This window comes from Ambystoma mexicanum, chromosome 3q, assembly GCF_040938575.1.
Source record: "Ambystoma mexicanum isolate Mex_15411 chromosome 3q, UKY_AmexF1_1, whole genome shotgun sequence".
Taxonomy (NCBI): Eukaryota; Metazoa; Chordata; class Amphibia; order Caudata; family Ambystomatidae; genus Ambystoma; species Ambystoma mexicanum.
Window position 1 is genome coordinate 1,172,497,375 of NC_090926.1, and position 27,549 is coordinate 1,172,524,923.

General features: G+C 42.9%; 2 protein-coding genes across 3 annotated transcripts in view; one reads left to right on the plus strand and one right to left on the minus strand.

The window, feature by feature from the left end:
• ATP13A1 (ATPase 13A1) overlaps positions 1-23,387 on the minus strand; it is a 547,512-nt gene extending 524,125 nt beyond the window's left edge. Inside the window, exons 1-2 of the mRNA XM_069604021.1 lie at positions 23,059-23,387; positions 307-396 (exon numbers count right to left, since the gene is read on the minus strand). Of these exons, the coding sequence (XP_069460122.1) occupies positions 307-396; positions 23,059-23,343 (375 nt within the window). The 5' untranslated portion in view covers positions 23,344-23,387. The remainder of the gene's footprint in view (positions 1-306; positions 397-23,058) is intronic.
• The window catches only part of CHCHD5 (coiled-coil-helix-coiled-coil-helix domain containing 5), an 86,976-nt gene continuing 82,403 nt past the window's right edge, over positions 22,977-27,549 (plus strand). Inside the window, exon 1 of one of the 2 annotated variants that reach the window (XM_069604024.1) lies at positions 22,977-23,068. Coding sequence is in view for 1 of the 2 variants with exons in the window: in XM_069604023.1 (XP_069460124.1) it covers positions 23,951-23,952 (2 nt within the window). In the remaining variant the exon portion in view is untranslated. Of the gene's footprint in view, positions 23,069-23,865; positions 23,953-27,549 lie in introns of those variants that run through there. The other variant, XM_069604023.1, reaches the window with a different exon arrangement.

A 27,549-nucleotide genomic window follows, 5' to 3' on the forward strand; every position in this document is an offset into this window, starting at 1 on the left:
TTTATGGCATGAAGCAGTCCTGCTAGAGTCTCGAGATCGGCTAAGCGGAAATGGCTGCTGTCTGCCCTTACCTAGTGCTGGTCCTCTTGTCGCTTCGATCCATACACTTCCTAATGCTAAAGCAGGTTCATGTAAAAAAAAAAAAACTCATTGTGAAGAAAGTATCCCATTCTTTTTAACAATTCGACTTACAGTAGAAGTCCTTGATCTGTTTTATGGCTTCAAGATGTTGGCCAGGCAACGTGCCAGAACACAGTACGCTCAGCATCTTGCTTGACACAAGAATGCTCATCCTAAATGTCATACCTTGTCACGGTGTAGAGAGACCAGCTCTGCAGATCCATTGTTGGGAGTTGGCACAATTTTAGCCAATGTGGCTTTAGTAGGATTAGGCTCCTAAAATAAAAACAGAAAACAATGTAGTTGTGGTTTACACACAAAGTTGCTACACCTTCAAGCAATTCGCTGAATTAATCCATATAAAAGCAGATTTTGCCATATCAAATAATAAAATCTAACACATGAGGTACCATCTAAAGTCCTAAATCCAAATTTTGCACAATATCTAGAAACGATCCTCCAAGAATGCAGATTATACTTTGACAGACAGTCTGTATTCAACTGGGAAAATTACAAAGTAAGCTAACAGTACAGTAGCTTCATGAAGTAGGACAAAGTTCATGATGTTTATAACCTAAAAAAAGTCAACAAAAGTTGTAAAGATGAACGAAGACCAGAGCAGGGACTTGGTGGAAATACAGACACATGGAAGGCTAGGTGGGTTGCATTGTGTGTCTCAGACATATTACATATATCATCTTTGGTAGATCCACCTTTTGCCAAATTCTTCGACCCAAGTTTTCTTTGAACACATACCATCGCTTTCCTTTAATTGCAGAAGGAGGGGTGGAAGACAGCCTTCCCCATATACCACTTGGTCTTCCACTTTCTCCTCTCCCCATCTGTATCCAACCCCAGCCCTCCCACGTTACTTTTTTTTAAAGAAATGTATATTTAACTGAAATGGTTCTTTAGGGAGCTTGTGCCTTTTCTTACAGTTGTCTTTCATTTATGGACATAACCACATGTTTGACAACCCAATAAAATCCCAAATAATAGAGCTGTTAAAAGATAGGGAAATTTGATTCTATGCTCAGATATCCGTCAAGTCCCGTGGCACAGCTTTGGTTGGTCTGTAGCAACTAGGTACAAAATGCCACACTTCCAGGCAGCCCTACAGATAAGTGGTGTGTCAACCACTTTTACTCCTGAAGAATAGACAAATACTCCCAACAAAAATAGGAAAAAACATGTTCCCAGCTTTCATCCCCGCACAACCATGGATATGTTTGGACCGGTAGAAACACAGAAAGAAACTTCTATTATAACTTCCTGAAGAGGTACAGCTATGTCTTTTTAATGTGCAGGAATGTGTTATGCAATGAAATATTAGTTACAAAACATTTCCATTTTACCTTTAGAATACATTTTATTCACTAATAAAATACTCCCATTGGGTGCGAGACTTCTTTTTACTCCCTACATTTTTATTTTACTCCCAATTTGAAAAAATTAGGGTGTAAAATATCACTTTAAAAAAAAATCTATCTGTAGGACTGCTGTAACAAAGCAAAGAGGATACAATCACAACAAATCCCTCTTGACCAAGTAACGAGGGCCGCAAACATTTTCTTCCGAGTTTCAGAAAAGAACCAACAACCCAGTGACCAACATAATCACAAGTGGGGTGCTATCAAAGGCCCCAAACTGAAGGTTTAAACATGAAAAACAGGATTTTTCAACACAGACACAAAAACGGCTTTGCATGTGTGGTTGCAAGTGAAAACTGAAGGGCCATGTAAAACTGAGACCTGCGGGTGTGTGGCTGCTATAAAAATTCCCTAGAATAGAAAAAGCCCTACCTGTCATTACCAAAGGAAAAAACAGCATTTTAATCCACAAAGGAAGGAGCAATTCAAAAGATCCCTTTCACATGAAAAAACAGGATTTGTAAACACTGACACACTAACTGCTTTGCATGAGTCTTTGCAGTTTAAATGAGAAAAATGTACCCTTGCTAACATAAAAATGTCAGGGAAAAGACAACGTGTGCGTTGACAAAAAATATGGATATTATGATTCCCATACAAAATACCAGCAGACATTTAGGTCAGAGGCAAACCCTTTCGCTGGCTGTGGGACACAGGTCACAAAGAACACCCCCACTGGAAAGCCTGGTTTACACCCCTCCACCCTGCTGCCCCAACACACAAGCTATTTTACAACTGCAATAAAGTGTGGCCTCTGGAAGGTGTGGAAACAAAGTGTCTTTAGACTTGCTATCTCTGGAGGACAATTTCTTTTGGCTGAAGCATGATCAAAATGTGACAAGGAGGCGTGAAAACAGGGACTACCATTAAGGGAAGCTCAAACTCCAACTTCAAAGAGACTCATAAAAACGCTGGTCACAGGCTGGCCCAGAGACGAATGGCTGGATGAAGCAGAGCTCCCATTAGCTGAACATACAGATTTAAAATTAATTTCAGAGGACTATTATAACGTAGGCCTTTTTCTCCAGCATCCATTAGTCGGATTTCCTTTTTTCGTGTTTCACTTTTTAGATCATTCCCAAGTGGTTTTGGAGATCTAAAATGTATCCACCTATGACTCCATGAACTGTAATGGCCATCTAAAATGGGTTTCCGGCTTATCTGATGTTACACATTTTGGAGTTGGTGAACGGGTGGAGGGTGAAATCAGGAATATGGGGAATAAATTGCATTTTTTTTATGATTATACTTTTTGTGAAAATAGCAGAAAAATGGCAAATGGTGCAGACCTGGCTGTCATTTTATTTAATTCCCCATGATTAACTGAATCCCAAGATATATATACTATAGCAGTTGTGAGTACAATTATGAGGTTTTGCCACATAACTAGATTTTGCCAAAATTTGAAATGCGAACAAATGGGGATTGCAAATGGGAATTGCCATACGTCTGCTCCAGACTCATAAATAAGCCCATCTAGGAAGAAGGGAGAGAGCTGCTGAAATGTACCATCTGACAGCAACAAGGAAACAGAGAGATTGCAGAAATTGCATTTGGGTAGAGCCGTCTATTGGAGCAGTCTGCTGCTGGGGAGACCTAATAAAAAGCAGACCAAACTAAGGTGGAGAGCTTCCAGAGGGCCCTGACATGCAGCTGACTTTCCTGAACTTTAAATAGAGGCTTCAAAGTAAGTACTACTGGGCCCTGGGAAACCAAAAGGTGGGGGGGAAGTCTGCTTGCCTTAAATCGTTTCCCTTTATAGTGGGCTGGGGGAAAAAAAACTGTAGATCCTTCGCCCATTCAACAAAAATATCTAATTTAATTCCCTTTGGCTGAACACTAAGGGGTGATTTTGTTAAAATTTGAAATTACCAAAGCACATTCCCAGTGCGTGCTGAAAGCTATAGACTAATTTAATTGGGTAATCCTATGTGTCCTGTTCTTTAGGAAGTGGGATGTCTTGGTTGGGTTTCAGTCCGACTTCTCCCAACACAGGCTTTTCAGTGGAGAGGGGTCTGAAATCCAAAATTCTTCCATAATCCTAATTGTTCTGTGAAACTTCCCCTACCCAGCCCAAAGTAGGTGGTGGGAGGTCTGAAAAACAAACTTCACTCTCTGTTTATTTTAAAAGCGAAAACGTGTAGGTGAAATAATGGCCATATGCATTTGCCCAAATTTGTAAAACTAAAAACTGCTAGCCTTATAAGCGCGCAAGAAAAATTGCACAGTACTACATTTGTAATTGTGTTCACTGGCCAGCGCCAATTATTTCTTGAATTGAGAAAGTATTGTGATTTGTGCGTTTCCTCAATTAATTTGTGTGATGTGTAACAAGCAGTTGATTGTAGGCCACAAATAAGGTGGCAGGTTTAGCTTGCGTGATATTTTCAACAATCAATTTAAATAAACCTAAATATTTCCTGTACACCGCCTGGTTCTTGGCTAGGGTGAGAGATCCAAGGGGCATGATATGCATCTGAAGTAGCAATGAATAAAAAGAACCAACATAAACCTTCTGTTGTGCGACACCATTAGTGGGGAGGGAAAAACTCCCTGCGTTGAGGGTGGCCTCTCAAACCATTACAAATGGGGGGGCTCATCTGGGATTCGGGTAGCTATTTCGGACACAAGTGCATTTTGACAGGCTAATCATTTTGATGCAATTGCATTAAGGTGGAAGCAAAGTCATCTTTGTTTGGTTAAAATGCAGTGAGGATTTGACCCCCGAGTTCCAATGATGTATACAGGTAAAAAAAAAAAAATAAGATCGTCTGTGAGGAAATCAAGCAGGAAAGGGTGATTTTTACCCCTACATGGAGAAAGTTCTACAACAGTTGCAAAAAGCCATTTTAAAATGACTACCATAAGAATGTGTGATGCCAGGAAGCACCTTCTGGCAAAGCTTTTCATTCGAGTAGAATAGAGCGAGAGCAAAGCGGGAGCTGGCAAACTAGAAGGTACAACCAGTCACCTCAGTGAGCACTGACATTTGGTGTGAAGGTGGGTTATTGCACAAAGCATTAAAGGCCTTTTATATGACCGGAAACACTCATGAAGAACAGACCCAAATGTCTCAGGTCACAACTTATTTATAATTCCATTTGCAGTTAGTGGAAGAGCGAGTGTAGAAGAGTGAGGCTTGTGCACAGAGTCAGACTGAGAATTTAAATGAGGCGCAGAAAGAACTTAAACAGTTAGAAGATCAAGCCCAACAGAACCATATTTTTGAGTTAAAACAAGAAACCCCCATTGAACAACTCAAAAATTAGTTGAAAACCAAGCAGGAAGAGAGTGCAGAGTGTGAAAAACAGTTTTCTGCACTGCAAAATGCACATAAAAAGCATGTGGACAGTTTGAGCACACTGCAACATAAGGTAAATGTGTAGACGATAGAGGGTTGTTATATGACATTATGGCCTTTCAATTACAAAAAAGGTGAAAACAGTCAGATAATTATCAAAAAGGTTGATTCCCAAAATGACTGACAGATCAGCAGGTAGCTATTTTAAAACAGCAAATTCAACTGGTGAAGGAAAATACCTATTGAATCAGGAGAATGGTGTCCCGGAGGTGCATCAATTGAAAATGGATATAGAAGAGACAGTCAGGTCCTCAGGAACTGACCAGAATTAGAGAAGAAAGGAAGGAGCTAGTAGAGCGAGTGATATGAATAGAAGCTAAACTATTAGCAGCGAAGGAAAAGCACCTTGAATATGCATGCAGCATACAAGGCTCTCAGAAAGAGAATTACTTTAAAGTGAGGTGCATCAAACAAAAGATAGGTTGGTAGCTCAGCAGGGAGCTAGACGCTAATCAGGCATTAGTGTCACAATTAAAAAGCCAGCTTGCAGAATACCAACAGGAAATAAGGAAAGAGACAGGTGCGAGAGTCTAACAAAGCAATTAGAAAATTATAAACAGGCCCTGAGGCACCCTGACCAATCAGGATATTAGATAGGCCCACTGATCAAGGTGAGGCGCCCCTCCCAGTAGGGGCCTCATGCCAGGCATTTACAACCTCCCATGTACTAAAGTGAACAAACCTCATGCATGCCACCTATCAAAAACAGGATAACAGGAGGTAATTCGACTTATCCAGGCCTAGTCCAACTGATCCAGAAGGTTAGTCCCTGTCTGATATTGACGAGTAGTCATCTCTACCACACAGAAGGGAAAGTGGCTGGACTAAGGTGTCCTGGGAGGCCAAAGGAATCTTCTGAGTAATTCGGACCCGGAAAACTCTTATGATGACAAGATCAGGGAGTTAGACTTGCAGAAGAGGACGATACAAAGAGACCACCTAGCTTGCTTTGCTGGTGAAGAATATTCAAAGCTTCAGCCCAGGAGGGAAATTCCAGAAATCACAGTACAGTCAGGGGAAGGGAGTGGAGGGAATTCCCCAGAATCCCTGGAAGGAGGGATACAGAAACTGGGTTCTATCTTTGGCCTAAAAGTAATTACAGGGAGATCGACCCTGAGGGTTCAGATTTGCCCAGGCGAGAGGAGTCCTGACTCCGTGGTTCTGGGTATATTCCCAGTCTCAGAGATGGGGAGCTCCTAGAAGACTGGGAAGGGAGTACCAGTAGCAGTGAGTCATAAGGTGAAATGGACTCTGGTGCAGAAGAAGAAAGACCGGGAACGTTTTGTGAAAGACCCAATAAGACCAATCGAGGTCTTAAAGAGTGAATGCCAAGTATTCGGTATGGGAGCACCTCAAACTTTATGAGCAGATGATGGCATCATTACAGATCAGCAATTATGTAAATTGTATAGCGTTTGCTACATGGACTTTCTCACCAGAGTAGTTTCTTTGCGGGACTGGAGGACCAGGATCATTATAAATGGTCCACATATAAGGCAGCCACTTTTAAACATTTCTCCTCACACAGAAATCCACAGGAGACCCGTAAGGCTGCATATAATTTGCATTGTGGAGAGGATCATGTGCCTAGGGAAATTGTGCAGGAATTAAAGCAGGCATTTGCTCAGATTCCTGGCTGACATATTTCAATGCGCTCCCCCAAATACATCCTGACCCAGTTGGTACATGATTTTCACAAGCACAGGACCCTGGATTAGATTATCAAACAGGACACCAGCCTCTAGGAGGTCCAGAAGCCTGGTTGGAGTAAAAACACTTTCCATTGGATCTGGAGACAGGTGTGGCCTAAAGTACCCTCCTGCCAACAAGCAAAATGGAAAGCAGAAGGGTACTCCACCCGCGCTCCAACACGGCCCAATCGGATGGTAGTCTGGCAGAGGCCCGGAAAAATTATCCGCCAACCCTCCCACCTATACAAGACCAATCCTGGGCTTGCATCTGGTCGGACCACCATCATGTTGATTTTCTGATTGTGCCTCAAGGCCCAGTTCCTAAAGCCCAGAATGGCCATCAAAGGGTCTTTAGTAGGAACTTTAGTAAATCTCCTCCCCAGAGATAGCCGCCTGTGTTAACTCCCTCATGGCACAGACAACTGAAATAGATTCCTGGAAAATCTTCTGCTTCCAACTTCCGTCCTACATCTCTCTTGCCTTATCTTTCTACAATTCTCGAACGTATAGTTTACTCTCAGGTTTCTACTTTTATTTCTTGTAATTCTGTTCTCCCACATTTCTAATCAGGGGTTCGCCCAGGATATTCTACTGAGACAGCTCTTTTGTCTGTCCTGAATTCTTTGCATTCTGCACATCAAACTAAACAGTCTTCTCTCCTTATACTTTTGGATCTTTCTGCTGCGTTCGATACTGTTGATCACACTCTTCTACTGTCTGATTTCTCGTTTTTTGGTTTTTCTGGTTCTACTTTAGCTTGGTTTCAATCTTATCTATCACAGAGAACCTTCTCGGTTTCCTAGGCGGGTATCTCCTCTGAAACACTCAATCACTTGTGGTGTTCCTCAAGGGTCAGTTTTTGGCCCCTCCCTTTATACCTCTTTGCTAGAAGGGGTTAATTCTTTTGGGTTTTCGCATCACTTTTACAGTGATACGCTGCTCTTTCTTTCATTTCCACACTTCACAGATGATATTCATCTTAAACTTAGCACCTGTTTATTGGCTATCCGTCATGGATGTCAGATCACTTTGCAGTTCTTAATGCTGCAAAAACTGGGGTTATCTTCTTTCCTGCTTCTAATATTTCTTCCTCTAGTTCACCTTCTTTTATATCCTTTCCTCCGGCAGAGTTATCCATCTCATTAGTGGCTCGTAACTTAGGCATTTTCTTTTACTCAGATCTTGCTTTTGTGCATCACATCTCATTAGCTGCTCGTTCCTGTCGATTTCATCAACATAACATCCACAAAGCTCGTCCTTTTATGACGTTTAAAGCCACAAAGTTATTGGAGCCTGTTCTAATATCTTTTCACAGCTTTCTATTATTGCTTTTCTGCACTTTTTGGACTTCCTATATCTCGTTTAGCTCCATTAAAATCAGTTTTTTAATGCCTCTATTCGTACTCTGTTTGCTTGCACCTCGTGATTCTATTTCTGTTTCTTTGGCTAAACTTGGGTGGCTTTCTTTTCAGCACTGTCTAAAATGTAAATTGTGATGTTTAGTCTTTAAAGCGCTTCGTGGTCTTACCCCTCCTTATCTTTCTTCACTTGTTTCCTTCTCGTTCACTTCGTTCGGCGTCTCATTATCTTACAGTTCCACGTCCTCCTTGTGCTCAATCTCACTTCAGTTCTCCCTCTTAGCACCTCTAAATTGAAACTTACTCCCACTTGCTCTTCGTTCTATCACTGTGTATTCATCTTTTCGGGTATCTTTAAGATCCTACCTTTTGTTATCGCATTAATGAGGGTTTTTGCAATTGTTGTACTACTTTGTGTTGTAAGCAATAATTTCATATTCTTATGTTCAGCGTTATTGCTTAAGGCGCTATATAAAACCAAAGGAAATATGAAAAATACAAAACCGTAGTTTCTACCTTCGCTTCCAGCATTCAAGAATTGGTCGACCAAATAGCGCCTGTTAGGTGGAAAAAGGTCAGGGCAAATTCAAAGCACCAAAGATTTTTCTCCCCCATTCTTACAATTCAAAAAAGAAAAAAAGGCAGCTAGGACTTAAGTGGCTAAAACAGCTAACACTGCAAAATAAGAGCAAATGGAAGGAGGTACACGGTATAAACTGAATATAATGGAAACCAAGAAAAATGTCATCAATGACCAAATCAATACGGCATCGAACTATACTGGCAAGCACATTCCCTCATTCTCCACCCATGCTCCCTGTCGCCCATTCTTTTTAATATTTATATCTGGCCGCTGATTTGTCTCATCCGCTCCCTGGGCGTCAGGTGCTATTCTTACATGGACAACACCCAGTTTTTTATACGGATTGATCTTGACCCTACTGAGCTGTCGTCCCGCTTTCATCAGTGCCTGGCGGCTGTGGGTGAGTGGATGAGCTTGAATTGGTTGAAATTGGATGGGGACAAGACCGAGGTGTTGGTGGTCGGAGCCCCCCCCCCTGATCCCACTCTTTGGGCTTCTTCCTTCTGGCCTACCTCTCTTGGCGCCCTTCCTGTCCCTGTTACCAAGGTGAGGAATCTGGGAGTTATCCGCTCTTCTTTGTCCGTGAACGACCAAGTGTCTTCCGTTTGTAAAGTTGGCCACCATCACCTTAAAATCCTAAAGAAGGTGCTCCCTCTGACCAGCTGTTCCGAATCCCCCGGTGGTTGCGGCCCTTGTGCCTCGCAGACTGGATTACTGCAGATCTTTATCTGGCTCATCCCAGGGGCATGATACAGCAGTTACAGCGGCTACAGAATCTTGCCGCCCGGGTGGCTACAGGATCTCCCTATGGGGCTCATATTGCTCATGTGCCCTTTTTTGGCTCCCAGTAATGCAGCGGATTAAGTTTAAGGCTCTTTGTATAGTACACGGGGCACTGCATGGACTGGGAGCAGAGTACCTCCAGGCTAAATTTACTCTATATTTTCCTGCCCACTCTCTTCGTTCAGCCTCGGCTGGCCTGCTGTTGGTTCCAACATTCCGTAGGTCACGCATTGGTGGGGGACGGCTTTGTGGCCGCTCAATTGTGGAATGACCACCCTCTGAAGGTCAAAAACCTGTCTAACCACTTCAGCTTCCGGAAAGCGCTAAAAACCTGCCTGTTTTAGCTCACAGCCTGGCTTTTGTTCCATAGTCCTCCCTCTCTAGCGCCAAGATACCCTCGGGTGAATGTCGCGCTCTATGCATTAATATAACTGAGATGTTGAGGTCTCTAGAAAAGCCCAGGGCTCTATCTGCCCTGGCCCAACGGACAGCTTAAGGGTGTAAGATGCTTTCGGGGCAAACATTCTCAATGCCATGGAAACTATCAGAGTCACCCAAGCTCAAGTTCCTTTGACACAAACCCTCACTGGTGTCCAGCATAAGTCACACGAAGTAGACAGATTCATGTTCTCACCTAGGACAACCAGAGACATGAAGACTTCACTGCCCGCTATGAGATAAACCTCCTGTGCATAGAACATTCTGCCCCCTAGGATAACACTGAAATATCATGACCTCTTCCCCCCATTCCTTACGCATTTGGTAAACGGCTCTTTCAGAGACAACTATGTTCCGGAATCCATCAATACAGTCACAGTAGCCCCACTAGTTAAGAAATCTGGATTAGACCCACGGAATTTATGCCATTACCAATTGCAATTTCCTATTGAAAATCCCAGATAAGTGTGCCACGGTACAGCTGCAAGTTTTTATTGAAGCTAATAACATCTTACATAAACATCAATCAGGGTTCAGGCCTGCACACAGTACCGAGACAGCTCTTATTGACATAAAGATCCACAGGCTACGCATCACGGACATGGGTAAATTGTGTATGCTGGCCTTACTAGATTTATACACAGCCTTCGACTTGCTTGAACATGAAAAGCTCTTATCGTCCTTGGAGCAAGAGGGTAACTGCACAACAGGGACAGTAAAATGGTTCCAATCATTCTTATCCAATTGATGGTCCAAAAGTCACTGGGGCAAGGCCCCCTACCCCTCCCCCCCTTGGCACCCATCAAGGCCAGTCTTTCCCCTGTGCTGTTTAACCTATACCTCAGACCACTCTGCTCCCTCCTCGAGGGTACCAGAGTTTTCTTTACAAATGATGCTGATGATACTCAGCTGGCACTGGAACTGAGTGGCGAGTATGAGCGGGATGCTAGCAATCACCGGCAGACTACAACATCGTGGAGTCCAGGATAACTACAAATTGGATGTGCCTAAATGGCAGTAAAACAAATACTATCTTTGGCACTTGGCAGTGCCGCGCTAAACTTAGCCCGGAAAATAAAAACTTCCATATCAAGGAATGTGTCATCCTGGTTCAGGACACGGTAAAAACACTAAGCATTTCATTGGAGGGTTCCTTAAACGGAGAATCACATGTGAACCAAATAAACAAGAGCTGCCAATACCACCTCGACTACTCAGCCACTTCAGACTGTCAAAAAAAATGCACGACCATTGCTAGAGCAACTATCCTCCCAAGGCCCGACTATGGCAATGTGCTGCTGATCGGAGTCAACAGTTCTTGCTTGGCGAGATGCCAAACAATACAGAACAGCGCAGTATGAATCATTAAAAAGAAACCATGGGGCAAACTCATTTGAGAAGAATTTGGCATTGGCTGGCAATGAAGGAACAGATTATTTTGAAATCCGTGACTATTATCCACCGCCGTCTCCATGGGTCTGCCCCATCATACTTGAAAGCTCTCATTTCCCAGTACGTACCAGGTAGATCTCTGCGCTCAGAAACCCTGGGTCAGATCACTAGCACATCATTCAGACGCTCAAATGGGCTGGGTAGATCGTTCCCTGCAAAGACTGCTAAAGCATAGAATGACCTACCGGTTGCTATCGAATTAGAAGGCAACAGCAGTGCCTTCAGCAAGGTTCTGAAGACCACCATTTTTAAATAATTTGGTGGCTTAAGCAGGATTCAATTTCTGTTTCACGTTTGTCCCGTTCACTCTTTGTCTATCTAAATGTTGCACCCTGATGCCTGCAGGCTTGGGCACACTATAAACAAATAAATGTACACACTCCCCCGGCCCAAGGGGGCAGTGGGGAGCAATCAAGTAAGTACTGCCCCAGGGAAACTACCCTCCAAACTTACCTCAAGAGAGAAGTAGCACTACCGCCCAGAAGAAACGCTGCAATCTCATGTTCCTTCTGGTCCTAAATGAATAGCCAAAACAAAGGTAGTGGAGAAAACACCATTAATGCTGTCTTGGAAGGGGATTGGGTTTGGCTTTTTAGAGCAATGTATAGCAGTGAGGGGGATCCAACTATTGATGAACATAATCTAGAAAGATGTAACATTGCTCACAGTGAGATTGTGGGTGCTATTGTGAGTGCTATTACTTTTGACACGCTTGATGTGTTGGAGGCCATTAAAAGAACAAGCAATTCTAGAGCTCCTGTCCCAAATAAAACATCAGCCTGTTCACGGGAGCCATGATAGAGTGGGCAGGGATCCTGAAAGCAGGTCTTTATCCATCAACGTGGCGAACTGCCTACATCATTCCGATGTATAAAAAGGGCAGCAGATCTGATGCCAAAAACTATCGACCCATTTCCATCTTGGATGCAGACAGCAACATTTTTGCTAGTCTGGTGCTAAAACATCTGGAAAATTGGGCCCAAAGCAAAATCACCATTTCAAACTGGCTTCCGTAAAAACCACGGTACAAACCTGAACGGATATGTACTGAGCGGTCTTCAGGATCTAGTCAATCGAGGCAAATACTTTGTCATACATTTGGCAACCTTAGACATGTCTAATACCATTGATACTGTTTCTAGACCCAGACTCTGGGTAAAATTAAGGAAGTGGGGTATCGCAGAGGACTTGTTGAAACTAATCATCAAATTGCACGACACCAATGTACAAGTTAGATTAAGCATGGAAAGAAGTCTATCTGAAAAGATATCCATAAGCAAAGGCTTAAGGCAGGGATGTAGGCTTTGTGCTACTGGATTGCACCCAAACAGGACTAGGTCGTCTTTTGAAGGCTTTGCAATTGTAAATCTCAAAATAAAAATTCCAATAAAAAAGAAACATTTTTTTTTTAAAAAAAACTCAGCTAATGTCGTTTGCAAGGCAACCATGTAAAACGAAATTAAGCTGCTCCGTGAATGGGGTTGCCTTAGAGAGGTTTAAGACTAGCTATCTTGGCTATCCAATCATATGTTCCATAAACCGATTTCCTCAGGATTCACCAGAGGGTACAAGCAGACTATCATATTCCACAAATGAAAAGAATCAAAATATCGATAAAATTCATTGAGGGTATGCAAGCGTCAACGATTGTCTCAGTAGTCACTTTTATTGACAGCCTGAACTTAAATGATAGGAAATCATTTGAACTGAATTACACTTCTCCTATATAGTTTCGAATCTTAATTGCATCATGAATTGCTGGTTTCTTTTATCCACAAACCCATCGATTTATGGGTTGAGGACATCGTTTTTTTTGTTAGTATAATTGAGGACTAATCACAATGTTGCTTTATCTAATTGTGTGCATGCCATTATTCTTGCACTTGACCACCTTATTCATTTATTACTTTTGTACATGTTCTTTTTTATTTATTCTGATTTTTTTTATACATGTTTCGTTAAGGTTGAAGTTGTTTCAACCAATAAACTTTAAAAAAAAATAAAACATTCTGAAGTTCATTGAGGACTACGCAGAGGTCACTCTACCCTTGGTCCATTTATTAAAGGCCGGAGTCAAGTGGGAGTGGGATCTGGAACAATCTGAGACAGTTAATCAACCGAAAAAAAGGCTTTCCCAGGCTCCTTGTTGTGGCTCAGAAAGGGAGGGAACTTCTAGCGATGGCTACTAGGTGGCGTTGTGGAGATATATACATTTCATTCAAGAAAATAATCTTTAGTTGCAGGGACATTAAGGTGGGCAATACTTGTAACAAAACCTTTCAAATTCAAGGCACAAAACATTTCAGGGATGTTAAGATGAGAATATATAACGCAACAAAACCCCTGAAATACAGCTAAAGCCACCTTAACGTTGCACCCCCTGTTGGCGCAGCCTATGACCACACGGATGACAATATCTATGACATCACGGATGGGTCAGTGATTTTTCACCCTCAAAGTTACTGTGCCTGTCAACATTTTTTTTTAACTTTATAGCTGCGGGTACAGAACTACAGATAACCATGGCCATCTGTAGTTTTCTATAGCCGTGATTATCGAAAAAACAGCTGGGAAAATAATTCTACCCCCCACACCTCTAAAAGCCCACATTGTCTGTGCCAGCTCCCCCACTCCCAAGATGGTCTCCTCACCTCCCCTGCCCCCTCCATTTCCCCCCATAACAACACACGCCGTTTGTGACACAATTTGCTTTCAGAAGTTAACTATTCACAGATATAGCCAACGTTACAGAAAAGCTTTGTGTTGCAAACTCAGTCCATAGACCCCCTCCAACTCCCAAATTTCACTTGGTGCCCTCTAGCAGTCCCTTCCGCCACCTCTTCACTGATAACATTTGCAAATGGCTTTTTTCCTGCGCTTCATTTTCCGATAACCTTGGTTATCTCTCGCATTTAGCACTAACAAAGATGGTGGCTATTTAATTTCTAAAATACCCCGTTTTTGGAAATTCTACTGAGATATAGCCATCCATGGAGCACCCCTTTACCGTCAAATAATAAAACTATTGCAGAGAAAAACCCCAAACCACAAACCACAAAAAGCCCCCTTTTAAACGCTTTGTGCCCAAGGTGTTTCAGACCTGGTCCAAATCCATTTAGCGGTTTGGGCTGGGCGGTCTGGCAAAAATTAACTTTTTTGGTCGTGGGAAAATGAAAGGGAAATAGGCTGCAACATTAGAATTTTTTTGCTGTCTTCTTAATAACTTTTGTATTTAACGAATATTTACAAAACCTTGTAGTCTGAGGGGTCGGGGGCCGGCACATCCCTAACCAACTTCAGAATTTCAGCCAAAGTTTAACAGAATATTTCGAGGTTTCTATTGGATACAGACTCACTTTAACTATAGGCCAGGGACTGCCGCCCTATAAAAAAAAAAAAATAGTTATATTAGGAATTGCATATAATGGTAATCCTGGGTCCCTCCAGGCACTAGTTAATGTCTCCATACACACCTGCCATCTACCACTATTTATAGCAATTGTGTTTTTGCACCGCTACAGTCCTAAGAAGCTCACATGGAAAGCAGCAAACCAGCAACTTTTGCTCTGCAAAAAAGGTCAAATTAAGATAAACATAGGAAACAATGACATATAGAAGCCTGGTCCAATTTTCCACCCAAACAGTTCCACTGATAAGCTCAGGTCAGTGGTACCTGCAGAACAAAGCCCCAGGCAAGAGCTCTACTTTATTCCCACCGGATATGAACAGGAACTCTAAAAAAGGTCAAGCTTATCTTATTTTCATTTATTAGGTTTAGGTGGCAGCCCTGTCTTCATCCAAGATTTTTACGGTACTACGACGGTCTACCAACGGACAAAATTGAGAAAAGCATTTGCGAATCTTCTTTTTGTATGCCCATCATTGGTATACTGATGTACAAACAAAACAGACAAAAAACAGACAACCCAAATAGAGTAAAAAAAAATCCTCCACCTGTTCATATCTTCTTAACCTCTTTAATTCAAGATCATCTCTACAGTAGTGCTGAAATTGCATTGGCTATTAGTAGCTTAACCTCTTAACACAAGATGAGCCGTGAAGCATAGTTTAGACATATGTATTACTTGAGAGAAAACAGAGTTTTTCTTTTTTATCACCGAGACCTCTGTCGGACAGGCCACCAGCCCAGCTATTAGAGGAGTCTAGCGTGAAATAAAATACTAGTCTAGAACCGAGACTAAATATGCAGTGAAAATGGCAGTTTATGGGAAGCCTTGTTCAATATCACCTATACCCAGTCTTCTATTGCATGGCACTACAATTCTGTACAGCAGTGTTAATCATGCATGTCACCACACCCTCCTATCTCATTACCTCCAAGGTCCAGTCACTGTGTCCTGTGGTGAGATAGAGCGACTCCCCATCGCCTCATGTGAAGGGGCTGAGCTCCAGTAAACTAGTGTGGTCTAGCTACACGGTTTGCCCAAAGGGTTGTTAGAGAGGGCTTCATGGTGCCTTTCCTGGAACTCCCCCCAATCGGAGAATATTCGCGCAAATCACATGGTGCTACAATTTCAAGACACTGCTAAAAACGGACTACAGTGCCCAGCAGTCCACTGGTTGGGAAGTGGCAGATTGCAAAGTGGAACCTTTTTATAATGTTGTTCTTGAACCAACATAGCTTGTCTCCTGGAAGCAGTTATCAGGCTGCTGACAGGACATATGCTTACCATGCACTTATTAAATAATATTGCAGACGAAAACCGAAAATCATTGAATAAATGGCAAAGTTTTACTGCATGCCACTGAACTTCTGTGGTTCCTCATCACAGGAAGAGTGCGAGTCAATAAACCAATCAGCCATTATTGAAAGCCTACAAATCAATCACACTTCAACAAGGGTAATTAAAAGTCGAATGGGGACTAACCAATCCCAGGGCAGAAAACAAAGAAATCTACTTGGGGAATAACTTATAGGAGTTAGTCTTAGAAACTCGTACAACAGCCTCATGAGTTTTGTAGGTGCTGACCATATTTTGTTATCTTCTGCACTGAGTGCGCAGTTGTACTAACCAAAACTAAACCGTAGTCATGATCACTGATATGGCATTCATACAACTCTTTACTACCGGTGTCAAGTACAACGCGGTGCGCGCAACTATACAATCACATCAATATCTTAATTTAAAAAGAGTCACGCGTAGAGCACTTCAAGGTCTTGAAAGGCATCCTTAGAGTGCACAGATTCTTTATCCTTGGCAGCTGAGACTTCTTTATGGGATGGCATGCTGCAGAGGCTAAACCTGATGCATGTCTGTTAATAAGTACATTAAGCTCCGATTAATTCAACCTTTAATGCTTTCTGTGTTCACCGTGGTACCACACTACTCCTGTAGCATTCTCACCTCTCTGTGGGGATCATATTGATCGCCTGCAATAGCCAAAGTTGAACTTCATATGATACATGTGTGTGCTGCCATGGCCCAGAATATCGCTCGGTGTTTTAACACTCACTGCACAGACCTGTGTTCATTGCAAGATTACAAAACCAAATTCCAGGAAGGCCAACTCAGTCTTTTCTATGACTGAATTTGACAGACCTGCTTTTTTTTTAATCACATCAGGTGTTGTTATCAGTAATGTACCTGCACCAGATAGCAGTTGCTTTAAAAACAAAGATCGTATCAGTATGGTAAAGGTCTAAAAGTCAGTTTCTTCAGACAGGTAGTTGTTAAACCTAGGCAGCCAGCCCGTTAGTCTGGAGAGGTGAATAGGTAACCAAATTAAAGACTGTGGAACCAAATCATACAGTGATCCTGGACAAATCATCTTATATCAGTAGTATGCTGTCTTCTATGACCAGGTTTGCTTCTCACATGCTGGTGGCATTGTTTAGCCCATTCTTCCTTTTTTATGTAGGCCATTTGAGTGAAAGGAGGTCTAGACTGAAGAAAGCGGACCAGATATTGCAGGCCTCTTGCAAGCATATTTTACGGTCTGGTCATTTGATGCAAAAAAAGTATTGATTTTTTGTACAATTAAAGGTTTATCTGCTCGTTTATGAATAATTTCCCAATCCTGTATTTTGGACATACATATTTAAAGGTGTAAAATACACAAGAGAAACCGAGATTAAATATTTTAAGATCAAATCAACTAGAATATCGGTGATTATATACTTTTCTTGATGGGAGACAATGAAGCTAGAATCACTCCCATTTTGCATAATATGCTTTTAAAACATTTGTTTTTAAAAAATTGTCATGTTGGGTTTTATGATGTGTACTTTCCAAGTTGGTTGTATAAAATGTTACTTATTAATGGTTAGACCTGGAAAAGAAAGCGATAAGTGCAGAATTTACAACACAGTGGGCGCAAATCCCAGCGTAACCTCTTAACCAATGTGTGCTCCTTATCTCGTATTGCCTAACCTAGCAAAATTACCAGTCCCTAAATCTTTCAAAATTGTCACCCTTCAAAGTGATTTAGTTCAATAAGCATGGTTTTAAAAAAAGTTTATTTTTTATTTCTAAGGACTTCTTCCTCATCGTTTCACTTTGTGTTGCTTCCTCTATAAACACTCAAAATAAAAGCAATGAAAACTAGGTTTAGCTAACAGCATGCCTCGTTTAATAGAGGGTTCATTTCAATCCCAGGCGTTGCAAAGCAGCAACAATGGGAAGGTGATCCGTACCTCTAGCTACTGCTAAATGATCCCCACACCCCGTTCAAAATGAACTGAAAATGTGTATAGTACCAAGGCAATGGAAGTTGTTTCACTGCAAGTGCGGAGGTGAGGTGGTGAGAAAAGGGAGGCAGATGATTTGTTTGGCAGAGTACATATGGCCAGGCCGGCCCAGCTCAGAAAAAAAAGGAACTTGTTAATGTCAGTCAGAAGTTCTACCACCTGCAATACATTGTCCCAAGACATCACACTATCGGGAATCAATCAGATGCGTCATCTCCCTCCACAAGCATCAAGCCTTTGATTTGGGTTCAAATCATAGCACCATGCTTCAAAATGAAGATACAGTTCTTGCAAATTGACTTTCTACCAGGCAATTGCAACGGTGAAGAGCATTGTACAGTCTGTCTTCTGTAAATGTGTAGGGTTAACAAATAAATAATAATGAGCATTTGCACATGCGAACATGGGTGTGAAGAAGAGAGCTTATGCCAGAAATACTGAACAAAAAACAAATGGTGCTACCAGTGTGGACTTTTTTGACAACTGGATAATTATGGATTGTGCCTGGCAGCACAAAAAGGAGTGCAGGTGGAACAGTCTTGTTGTAGTTGTGTCAAACGTAGGCTAAGGAGGTTGACTAATACGCTTGAGGATTATGTGAATGGCACAATGAACAAATCTGAGCATCTAGAGTTGGCGGTCTGACAAAAAAGCAGTAGACAATGGGTTGGTTGCAACTTGAAAAAAGATGGTCCACTGAGGAAGGGGCCCGTGAACTGACAATGTTGAATAGTTAAACCAACCATGATAGACCGGGAGCATGAACATAGGGAAGAGGAGCCCATAGAACCTGTTTGGACTACTGTTTTGGGCCAGAAAACATCTTAATGGTAGTGGAGTCATTTGAAGTAGTGAAACAGGCTCCTAGCTATTAGGTGGCGGGTCACAGGCCACATTAAGGAGAGGAAGAAAATGGTATTGGTGGAACTGACCTGGGGGAAAAATAGGCTCAGAATGAATAGAGCCAGTGTCCCCAGATTTTCCTCGCAGTATGTGCAGTTTATAAGGGAAAATTCAAACAAGGTAGAATATGCTTGGATCCTTAAAGAATTTAAGGAGGAAAGAAGAACGCTGGGCGGAAAAACTCTTTCTACTTTCTACATAAACATACTTATGCTCAAGAGATAGTGATGGCAAAAAGAGCCATGAGATCTAACATTAGAAGGCTGCAGAAAGAAAAAGGGGTCTCCTGAAGGAATATATAAGAAAACAACTGGTCAGAGAATCAAGGGGTAGACGAATGCAACTGGACGCTGAAAAAGTTTGAAAGCAGTTTGTGCAAAGAATACACAAAACCTGTGGGACCTAATCAATAATGGAGGTAATTTTAGTCAAGCGCACATGATGGGGCAAGTTCCAGAAGAACTATGGGTTGACCATTATACATCTCTATCCGCCCAAGGAGAAGTGATAATCGAGATGGAAAAAGTGATGGGGCTGAGGAGGGGGTAGATGGCACTTTTAATTTGATGGGGAGGAGGCAAGAGAAATGAAAGCCATGCTGAGCTCCTTCAGGGACGCAGGTCTAGACCGTTTATCAAACCAGGTTTTAAAGGAGAATGTAAATTCTGGGGCGGACTTGGTGGTAAAACTGTTTAAACAGATCATGATCAAGAAAGTGCCGTCTTCATGGCACGAAGCCAGCACAGACCCTATTTTCAAGAAGGGCAATCAAGGTGACCCAAAGAACTATCGCCCGATCGCTCTCTTGAACTCTCTGGGGAAACTATTTGGTCCTGTTGAGAGACTTGAGAGCATGGGCAATAAAATCAGGCCAATTGGACCCTAGACAGACGGGCTTCGTAAGAGGAGTAGGGACTTTGTTGAATTTGTTTATACTCAACGTCCTGAAACAAGGCCTATAGAGACAAAGACTCCCGTTTATCAGGCCTTCATGGAACTGGAACAGGCATTTGACGTAAGTAGAGAACACCTATGGTCAAAACTCACAGAATGGAATTGCCCTACGGATCTGATTGATGCAATTAGAGCACTCAACTCGGATACATTGATTCAAGTAAGAATATCAGCGAAGGGAACTGTCAATGAAAACATACACACCAGGGGCTAAAGCAGGGATATACCTTGGCCCCCCCTGCTTATTAGGCTGTACATGTCAGAACCCACAAGCGAGCTGCGCCTTTATACCAATGATCAACTCATCCGAGGCTCTGTAGACACTGTACGCAGACAACTTGGTCTTTATTGATCAAACAGTGATTGGCCTTCAACGAAAGCTCAGTACTTTCAATACATATCTGAAGGAGAATGACATGAGGATCAACCTGGGGAAATCCAAAATTATGGCCACGTCGTCTGCACACAGGAAACAGAAGGAAGCTTTCTCATGGTGGGTAGAAAATCAAAAACTTAAGATAGTGGACCAGATGACCCATTTTGGGATAGCGATAAATAAAATCATCAATGAAAAAGGCCATTACACAATGCTAAGAGCTAAGTTGGGTAAACTTGCAAAGGTGGCTGCACTGCACAGTCGATACGGGAGGTTCTCAACTCCTTGCATGGATTACATTTTATGAGCGAAAGGTGGTGCAGTTCTGGACATACGGATCGCTTTTGAACCTCTCATGGAAAGTGCAGGGAAGCTTTGAGGGGATATTTTTTGGAACATGAGGGTGGCGTCCTGCCACACAAATTTTTAAAGTATTACTCTGCATTCATATTTACTGCAAAGATTGTACCATTTTACATGCCAAGTATCAATAAAGCTGTATACTTAATGGAAATGGGAGCAAGAAAACACATATACAGTGACTGTTAGCTTATTTATTTAGCTGATGTCCAGTAAAGATGGGTATAGTTTCCCATAGTATGTTTTAGTTTTTTGAACAACACCTGCCTAATATTTGGCAGACATATTGGAAAAACAAGAGAACAGAAAAAACAAACACAGAAATGGGTTCAAATTACTCATAAATGAACATAGATATACCAACACAAATACATGAATGCAAGGCAGTTATTCAGCAATAAATGCTACCGGGGTCACCCTCTATACATGTCACATTTAGATAATGTTATAGAGTGACCCCCATATGATCACATAACACTTAAGAAGTGAATTTGTAAACAGTGAACTAGAGCTAGTCTTCACGAGTACATCCTAGTTGTTTCCGAGGTGCACTGGATATTGGGAGGTAACCAAGTCTTTGGTCTTCGTCTAGATGTAGATCAGATGGTGTGGCGGGACAGGTATAGCTTGCCCAAATGGTGTAGTGTCCCATAACGTTTCGGCATAGACAGCCTTCTTCATGGGCCTGGACCGGGTCTCCCTGGACAAAATGAAGTATGGGCCGTCTTCCAATGGCGCGGAGGCATGGGAACCTGGCGACAGATTGCAGGAAGGCAAAGCTGTAATTGGCACACTTGGCAGATCCGCTATGTAGGTACAGTTCGAGGTGCTGGGCTGGGCGGATGTCTTTGGAACCGAAGCCTGAAGACGGGGTGATGTGAGAACCCTGTTGTGTTCTTACTCTGGGAACCACAGTAGGCGATTAAATCGGCCCTCCGCCACGCCGGCTGCTATTGCTGTGTGGCCGACGCAGCGTCCGAAATGGAGCTGTGTGCTTGAGGGGATATTTTGGCAGAAAATTTTAAGATTGCCAAATGCACTCCTGGTGACAGCCATTAGATATGAGCTGCGACTTCAATCCTTGGAATCGATAGCCCTGTGGAAAACTATATTACTATATAGGAAAAGTACAATCCCAGATAGTGCAGCCCCATTTTCCATTCTAAAGTCAAGGGAGACCAACCAAGATAAGAGATTGAGCGGTGGATGTCCAAATATCAGGCCTACCTGCAACGGTGTGACATTACTTGGGACCTACTTATGACAGATCCAATGAAAGTGGGAAAAAAAGCTATTGTGCCTGGATTACCATGGAGGCAAAGGACAAAGATAACTTGAGACCTAGCCTGAGTTCAGAGCGAAAAGGTGTAAATCGACCATCAGGTTATCTACAAATGTTTCACTCAGCAAACTAATGAGACCCTCTGTTAAGGTGTTGGTTGAACACCCCCGCAACAAGGGATGTCCTATTGGCGAGAAAACAGATTGAAGACTCGAATTTGTATTGCAGAGTCTGTGGAGACAATAGGAATGCGGCAACACTTTCACTTAACATCTTTCAAGGCTGACAGAGATAGGAACGAGATCACTAGAGGGGCTTGTTAAACACACACTTACACTAACGGCAGAAGAGTGGTGGGAGAGGGTTTTGATCAGGGAAAAGACTGGTTTGGTTACAGTGGTGATGAAATTCGTTAATATGTTCTGATGGAAAAAGACTAATCGAGAGGGCGGAGTGGGGTAATGTAAAGCTGCATTTATTTTACTCTAAGATGAAATAATGATGATAAGGTGGATTTTTTGTTTTAGCAGGTATAAAGTTGAATGATTGTGGGATAGCAATAATTGGAGAAAAAAATAAAGATTTTAACTGAGGGGGTCGTTGATGGAAGATGATAAAAGGTGTTTATTGTGAGAAAGCAATAAACATATTTTCACAAAAAAATAGCATTGCCACAACACTATCTTTGACAGGTGTCAGTTTGCATTTGGTGGTCTATGGGACCCTATACGAGCAAAGATTGATCGAATCTCTTGCAGCCTTCCGTAAGGCTTTAAAAACCAGCCTCTTTGTATGATGGCCTCCACCTTCTAACCTGTCTTTTCTGCCCTCTGTTTGTTCTCATACTATGTACTGTATTATCTTGCAATGCAACCTGTGAACTTGTCCACAAACTCACTGTAAACTAAGCAAATTGTATCAATTCGGGGCCGCTCTCGTGTAACCCTGAAGCAAGCCTTCATACATTTTCTTACAGCGCCTCGATGCCCGTGAGCTGTAGAGCGCTATACAAATCCAAAAATAAATAAAATAAAGAGAAATGGCAGGGGCAAAGCTTTGATAGAAATGGGTCTCTAATCAGAACAAGAGTGGCACGCAGGTCGCATTGCATTTGGCAGGTATCAGGCGAGCACGCGGATATGACAGCTCTGTGAGCAACAGAGGCGCGCGACCAGTTATTTTGACAGGTGTCATTCAATGCGCGTGCGCACAGAACACGTGTCCCATTGACAGCTGTGCCAGCACACACGCATCTTACCGGGAAACAGGTGAGGGCGCAGTGAGCGTGCACCGACCAGTGGCAGGAGAGCACCGTGAGCGCCTGCAGGATGCCGATAACGGCCAGCGCGATGAGACCGGCTTCGGGGTACTCTGCCGCTCCATAGACAGCAGTCCAAAGGTAGAGCCACGCGGGGTAGAGGACTGTAACGAAGGGCAGCACCGTCCAGTAGCAGAGAAGGGGTCGGCGGCGGTGGAGCGACACATGCCGCACCAGCTCATCCCCAACGGGTACCCCTGGCGCCCGTAGCGCCTCTTCCGCCATCTTCCCCCACCCCGCACTTCCGCCGGCCGCGTCAGCTTTCCGGCCTAGCAACGGTACATACTTCCGCACCGTGCCCCAGCAACCAGAGTTTCCGGGGACGTCACTCACTCTACAACTTTAGAATCTATCCCATTGCAAAATGGCGTCCCAACTGGTTCCTCTTGCGCTTGCTTTGCGCCGCGCACACTGGAAGGCTAGACTCTTGTGAAGGGATAATGCGTTAGACTGGAAATCTTCAATAAATGGTGTGCCTATCTCTAAATATCCCTGTTTAGTTGGAATGCTACATTATACAACCCTGAAAGTGTGTTCCACTAAAAGTACAATAACACTTTGATGTGAACAGTGTGTATTCATAACTACAAGTAATTTCATGGAGGAGTATTTTTGTTAGGTATATCAAGACATAAAAAAGGAGCATTAGAAAACACTGAAACAAATGTCATGCATTTCGAATATGTAGCCGCCCTTGATACGTTTGAAAGGAGTACCACGGGAACATGGCCGACGTGTTTGCGTCATCTCGCCATGCTCAGTGACTCATGCGAGTAGGTAGGCACGCCTACCGCCTCTCTGTCAGAGGTCACCAGCATAGACGGCTGCAAACATGTGGGTAACAAGCTGACCTCTGGTCATTTTACTGCTGTGGGGAATGCTTACGTTTTAGTATTACGGGTTTTCTTAAAATTGGGAAATAATATTGTGTGTTTTCAGAGAAGGTGATCAGTGATAGACTTTAGGAGAAAATGCCTTAATTTAGGCAATAATTTCGAATGGCCCACAGCGGTACTTGGTGGGTCGTGCCGTGTGGTTGGGTCTGGTGGCAGTCTTGTTTGCCATAATGACAGATGATATTCGGGCGTCTATTCCATTCAATTCAATGGCGATTGACACTTTTCTGGGAGGGGATGAAGGTCTGCTAGCAGTATGCACACATTCTAGCCAACAACAGGCACTTGTTTGATGTGCAGGCGAAAAGGATTGCCCGCAAAGTGCTGGTGACTTAACAGCTAAGACTGTTAGGTGATTGGGAAGTTGACCCTACAACGTTAAGAGTTGGTCAGGGCCAAGTGCCCTGTATTTTGTTAGACAACACTGTTTTGGGGGACTTTGTCCAGCTTCCCACATGCCACATTACTTTTGTAACGGGGCCTTTTTTTTATACCTGCATCATATAATTGCTCATCTGCACTGTTGGTGACTTGGCATCTATTGGATGTTTTCTTGTGCTACCCTTACTCTCAATATATGGCTGTAGAAATGTCATTTTGATTGCGCTCATGCACGTACATGCTGACTGCACCAATACATGCCAGTATTTCCATATAAGAACATATTCCTGTTTCTTTTACTCCTCATGCCAGTACTGATACCATAATAAAACATGTCCATGCTTTCTCTGCCAAAATATATCAGTATCCCAGGTAAGAGCATACTCCTTTTGGCTTGGACAGTAAACAATGCCATGTCACAAAAAGAAAACGTGTTATTTTAGCAAATTTTTCACAAAAAGTGTGCCGTAAAATTTACTATTTTTACCCATTACCTCATCCATGCTGGCTGGTTTGTTCAGGCCCACATGCTATGTGCAGGCCGTCCTGCATAATCTGACAACTTTCTGTCATTGTAGACACACTGCTGGTCACCATGCTTCAGCTCTCTCACCTCCTCGTGCCCTCTTTTTAGGCCTAGGTGCTGCAAATTATTTTGTGAAAACCCACCTTCCTTCTTTTCTGCTTCTCGTTTCATCATGAAGCAGGAGGTATGTTATGTCAAAGCTTCGAATACCGCACACTGTTGCCACTTGTGCAGTTACTTGGCACTCTGGCGGATCTGTAAAGCATGAGGGTAAGGGGCAAGTTAGCAGGACTGAGCAGAAGAAAAGAGTGAGAGAGCTGTGATGTGATGTTGGCAGCTTCAGTTTGGTTGGCACCGTTCGCTGAGCATAGTTGTATTTTTTTTTCTCGGTTGGTAGCCGTCATGTGCTGTTGTGCCATGTCATGATATGTGTGGTTTGTTTTGTTTTTTATGGTATAGTGAAGTGTGGGCGGTTAGTTGTGCTGTAGATTTATGGTTGTGTTTAGTTCAGAGTTTGAGAGGTGTATGCAGAAGGATGACTTTATTTTTTATTAAGTAGGGTTGGTTGCACCGTCTGTTTTGATTGACTGTGGCCTATATCCCTTCCCCTGTCATATATTCTGATGTGAAACACTTACCCCCCTTCCATGTTTTGTTCAGAAGAGTGTGCCCTCAATGGGCTATATCTTGCCCTCTAGTATAGTTTTGGTGTGCCACAATTATCACCCTCAAGGTGGGAATTTGTACCAAATGTGTGTTGATGGCTCTGCTGCATGACTCCAGCAACTGTCTGTCAGTTGCATTCTGGTGAGAGCATTCTATTGCCAGAGTGGGTGGGATTGTCAAAGGTATCCATATTTCAAAATTGAAATCAATCTCCTTTAACATTGAAATGCTTGTCCAACTGGGCCATTAAAAAGTATTTAACGCAACTCCGATGTTTGATGGCCCCAGCATGAAAAGGTGTGTTTTTGGACCAAGAAAGAGATTAAAGGTTAATATAACGGATGTTTTGTGGGGGCATTTTTATTACTGGCAAAAGAGGCTTTAGCTCAGCGAGCCAATGGGGATGGATGAACTTAGGTTTGGTCCTGAGTGAAAAAACCACAAAGAAGGGGTCTAGGCATGTCGTAGCTTATTGGCAGTGAGAGGATTATTCAGGCGGCAACAGTTATGCAGTCAAATTTATGCGCTGCCGTTTTATCAGAAAATGTATGTACCCCCTCAGTTTTACAATGTATTGCATATCATCTAAAGTAGTGGTCATGCTAAAACATTGTGACAGATTTCACTGAGTCGTTCCTGCACTGTTACTCCTTTGTGCTGCGCACCAGGAGGTCATTCACATACTCAATGACTGTGCTGGGCATTTACAAGTTACTTAGGTCCATCTGGATCCCCCTGTTGAACACACTTGGGAACTCGCAATACCTTTGTGCTAAACAAGTATGCATAACCTTTGTGCTAAACAAGTGTGCTGGAACCTTGTCCCGTGGTACGTGGATATTGTGAATCTGGGTGCAATGGGATGAAAACGCATTCTTCAAATCAATCACTGTGAAGCATGTTGCTTCTGTGGGGATGTTACACAATATGGTGGATGAGTTTGGTACCAGTGGGAACTCTGCATTCACTACGTTGCTTAAGGGGCACAGATCTTGAATGAATCTCCAAGCCCTGCCCTTCGCTTTCTTAACGGGGTAAATGGTTGTGTTATATGGGGATTCAGACGTTTTTATTATGCCGTGCTGCCATAATGCGTGGAGTGTGTCTTATATGCCTTCGTCTGCGATGGTGGTCATGGTTTTACCCGGAGCAACAGTGCCCCCGCCTTCAGTTTTATGCAGACTGCCCCAGCTCCCTTCAGTAAGCCTACATCATGTCGTATTACCCAAATTGATCGCACAAATTTGAACGAATGGTAGATATGACCGAATTTGGTCACTACCACTAGTTCTAATTTGTGCGTTCAATTTGAATCCAAAAATACTGAACATGAAGAGTGGGGGTGTCCCCCGCTCGCCATGTTCAGTATCTTCAGCCTCGGGGATTGCAGGGGTGTCCACCGCTTCCTCAACATTGGAAGCGGGGGACACCAAAAAAAAGAAAGAAAAAGAGACCCTGCAGCGTCAGATCCGGTAAGTGGGGGAGGATGGGGGATATTTTGGGGGGCTGGAGGCATAGATCTGGTGAGTTTGGCCGCTGTAAAATTTGGATTTGCAGCAAAATTGTCTATGGTTAATTTCGCCGCAAACAATTCTGCCACGGTAAAACAAACCAGATCCCATCATTGGGCCTACTGGTCCATAGTGCCTCTGGCACTTTTTAAATCGCCCTGTAAGTGAGCTGATAAAGTGTCCACTATCTGCATCCTCTGAGAGACCTGTCTCTTCTGTATTTACCCAACATGGGATGCATATTTAAAATACCATCTCCCCCTCCACTTCGTCATCTGAAAACAGTTGTTCGTCTGTCACTCTTAAATCTTTTTGTCCAATCTTCACTGCTACCTCAGGTTCCTCTGCGGGGTCTTCAGTTACGTAAAGGATTGGGCGCACACGTGTCCTCTGTGGTGTGGGATGTTTTTACCCATGCATCAAAGCCCTACAATAAAACTGTGCAGTACTG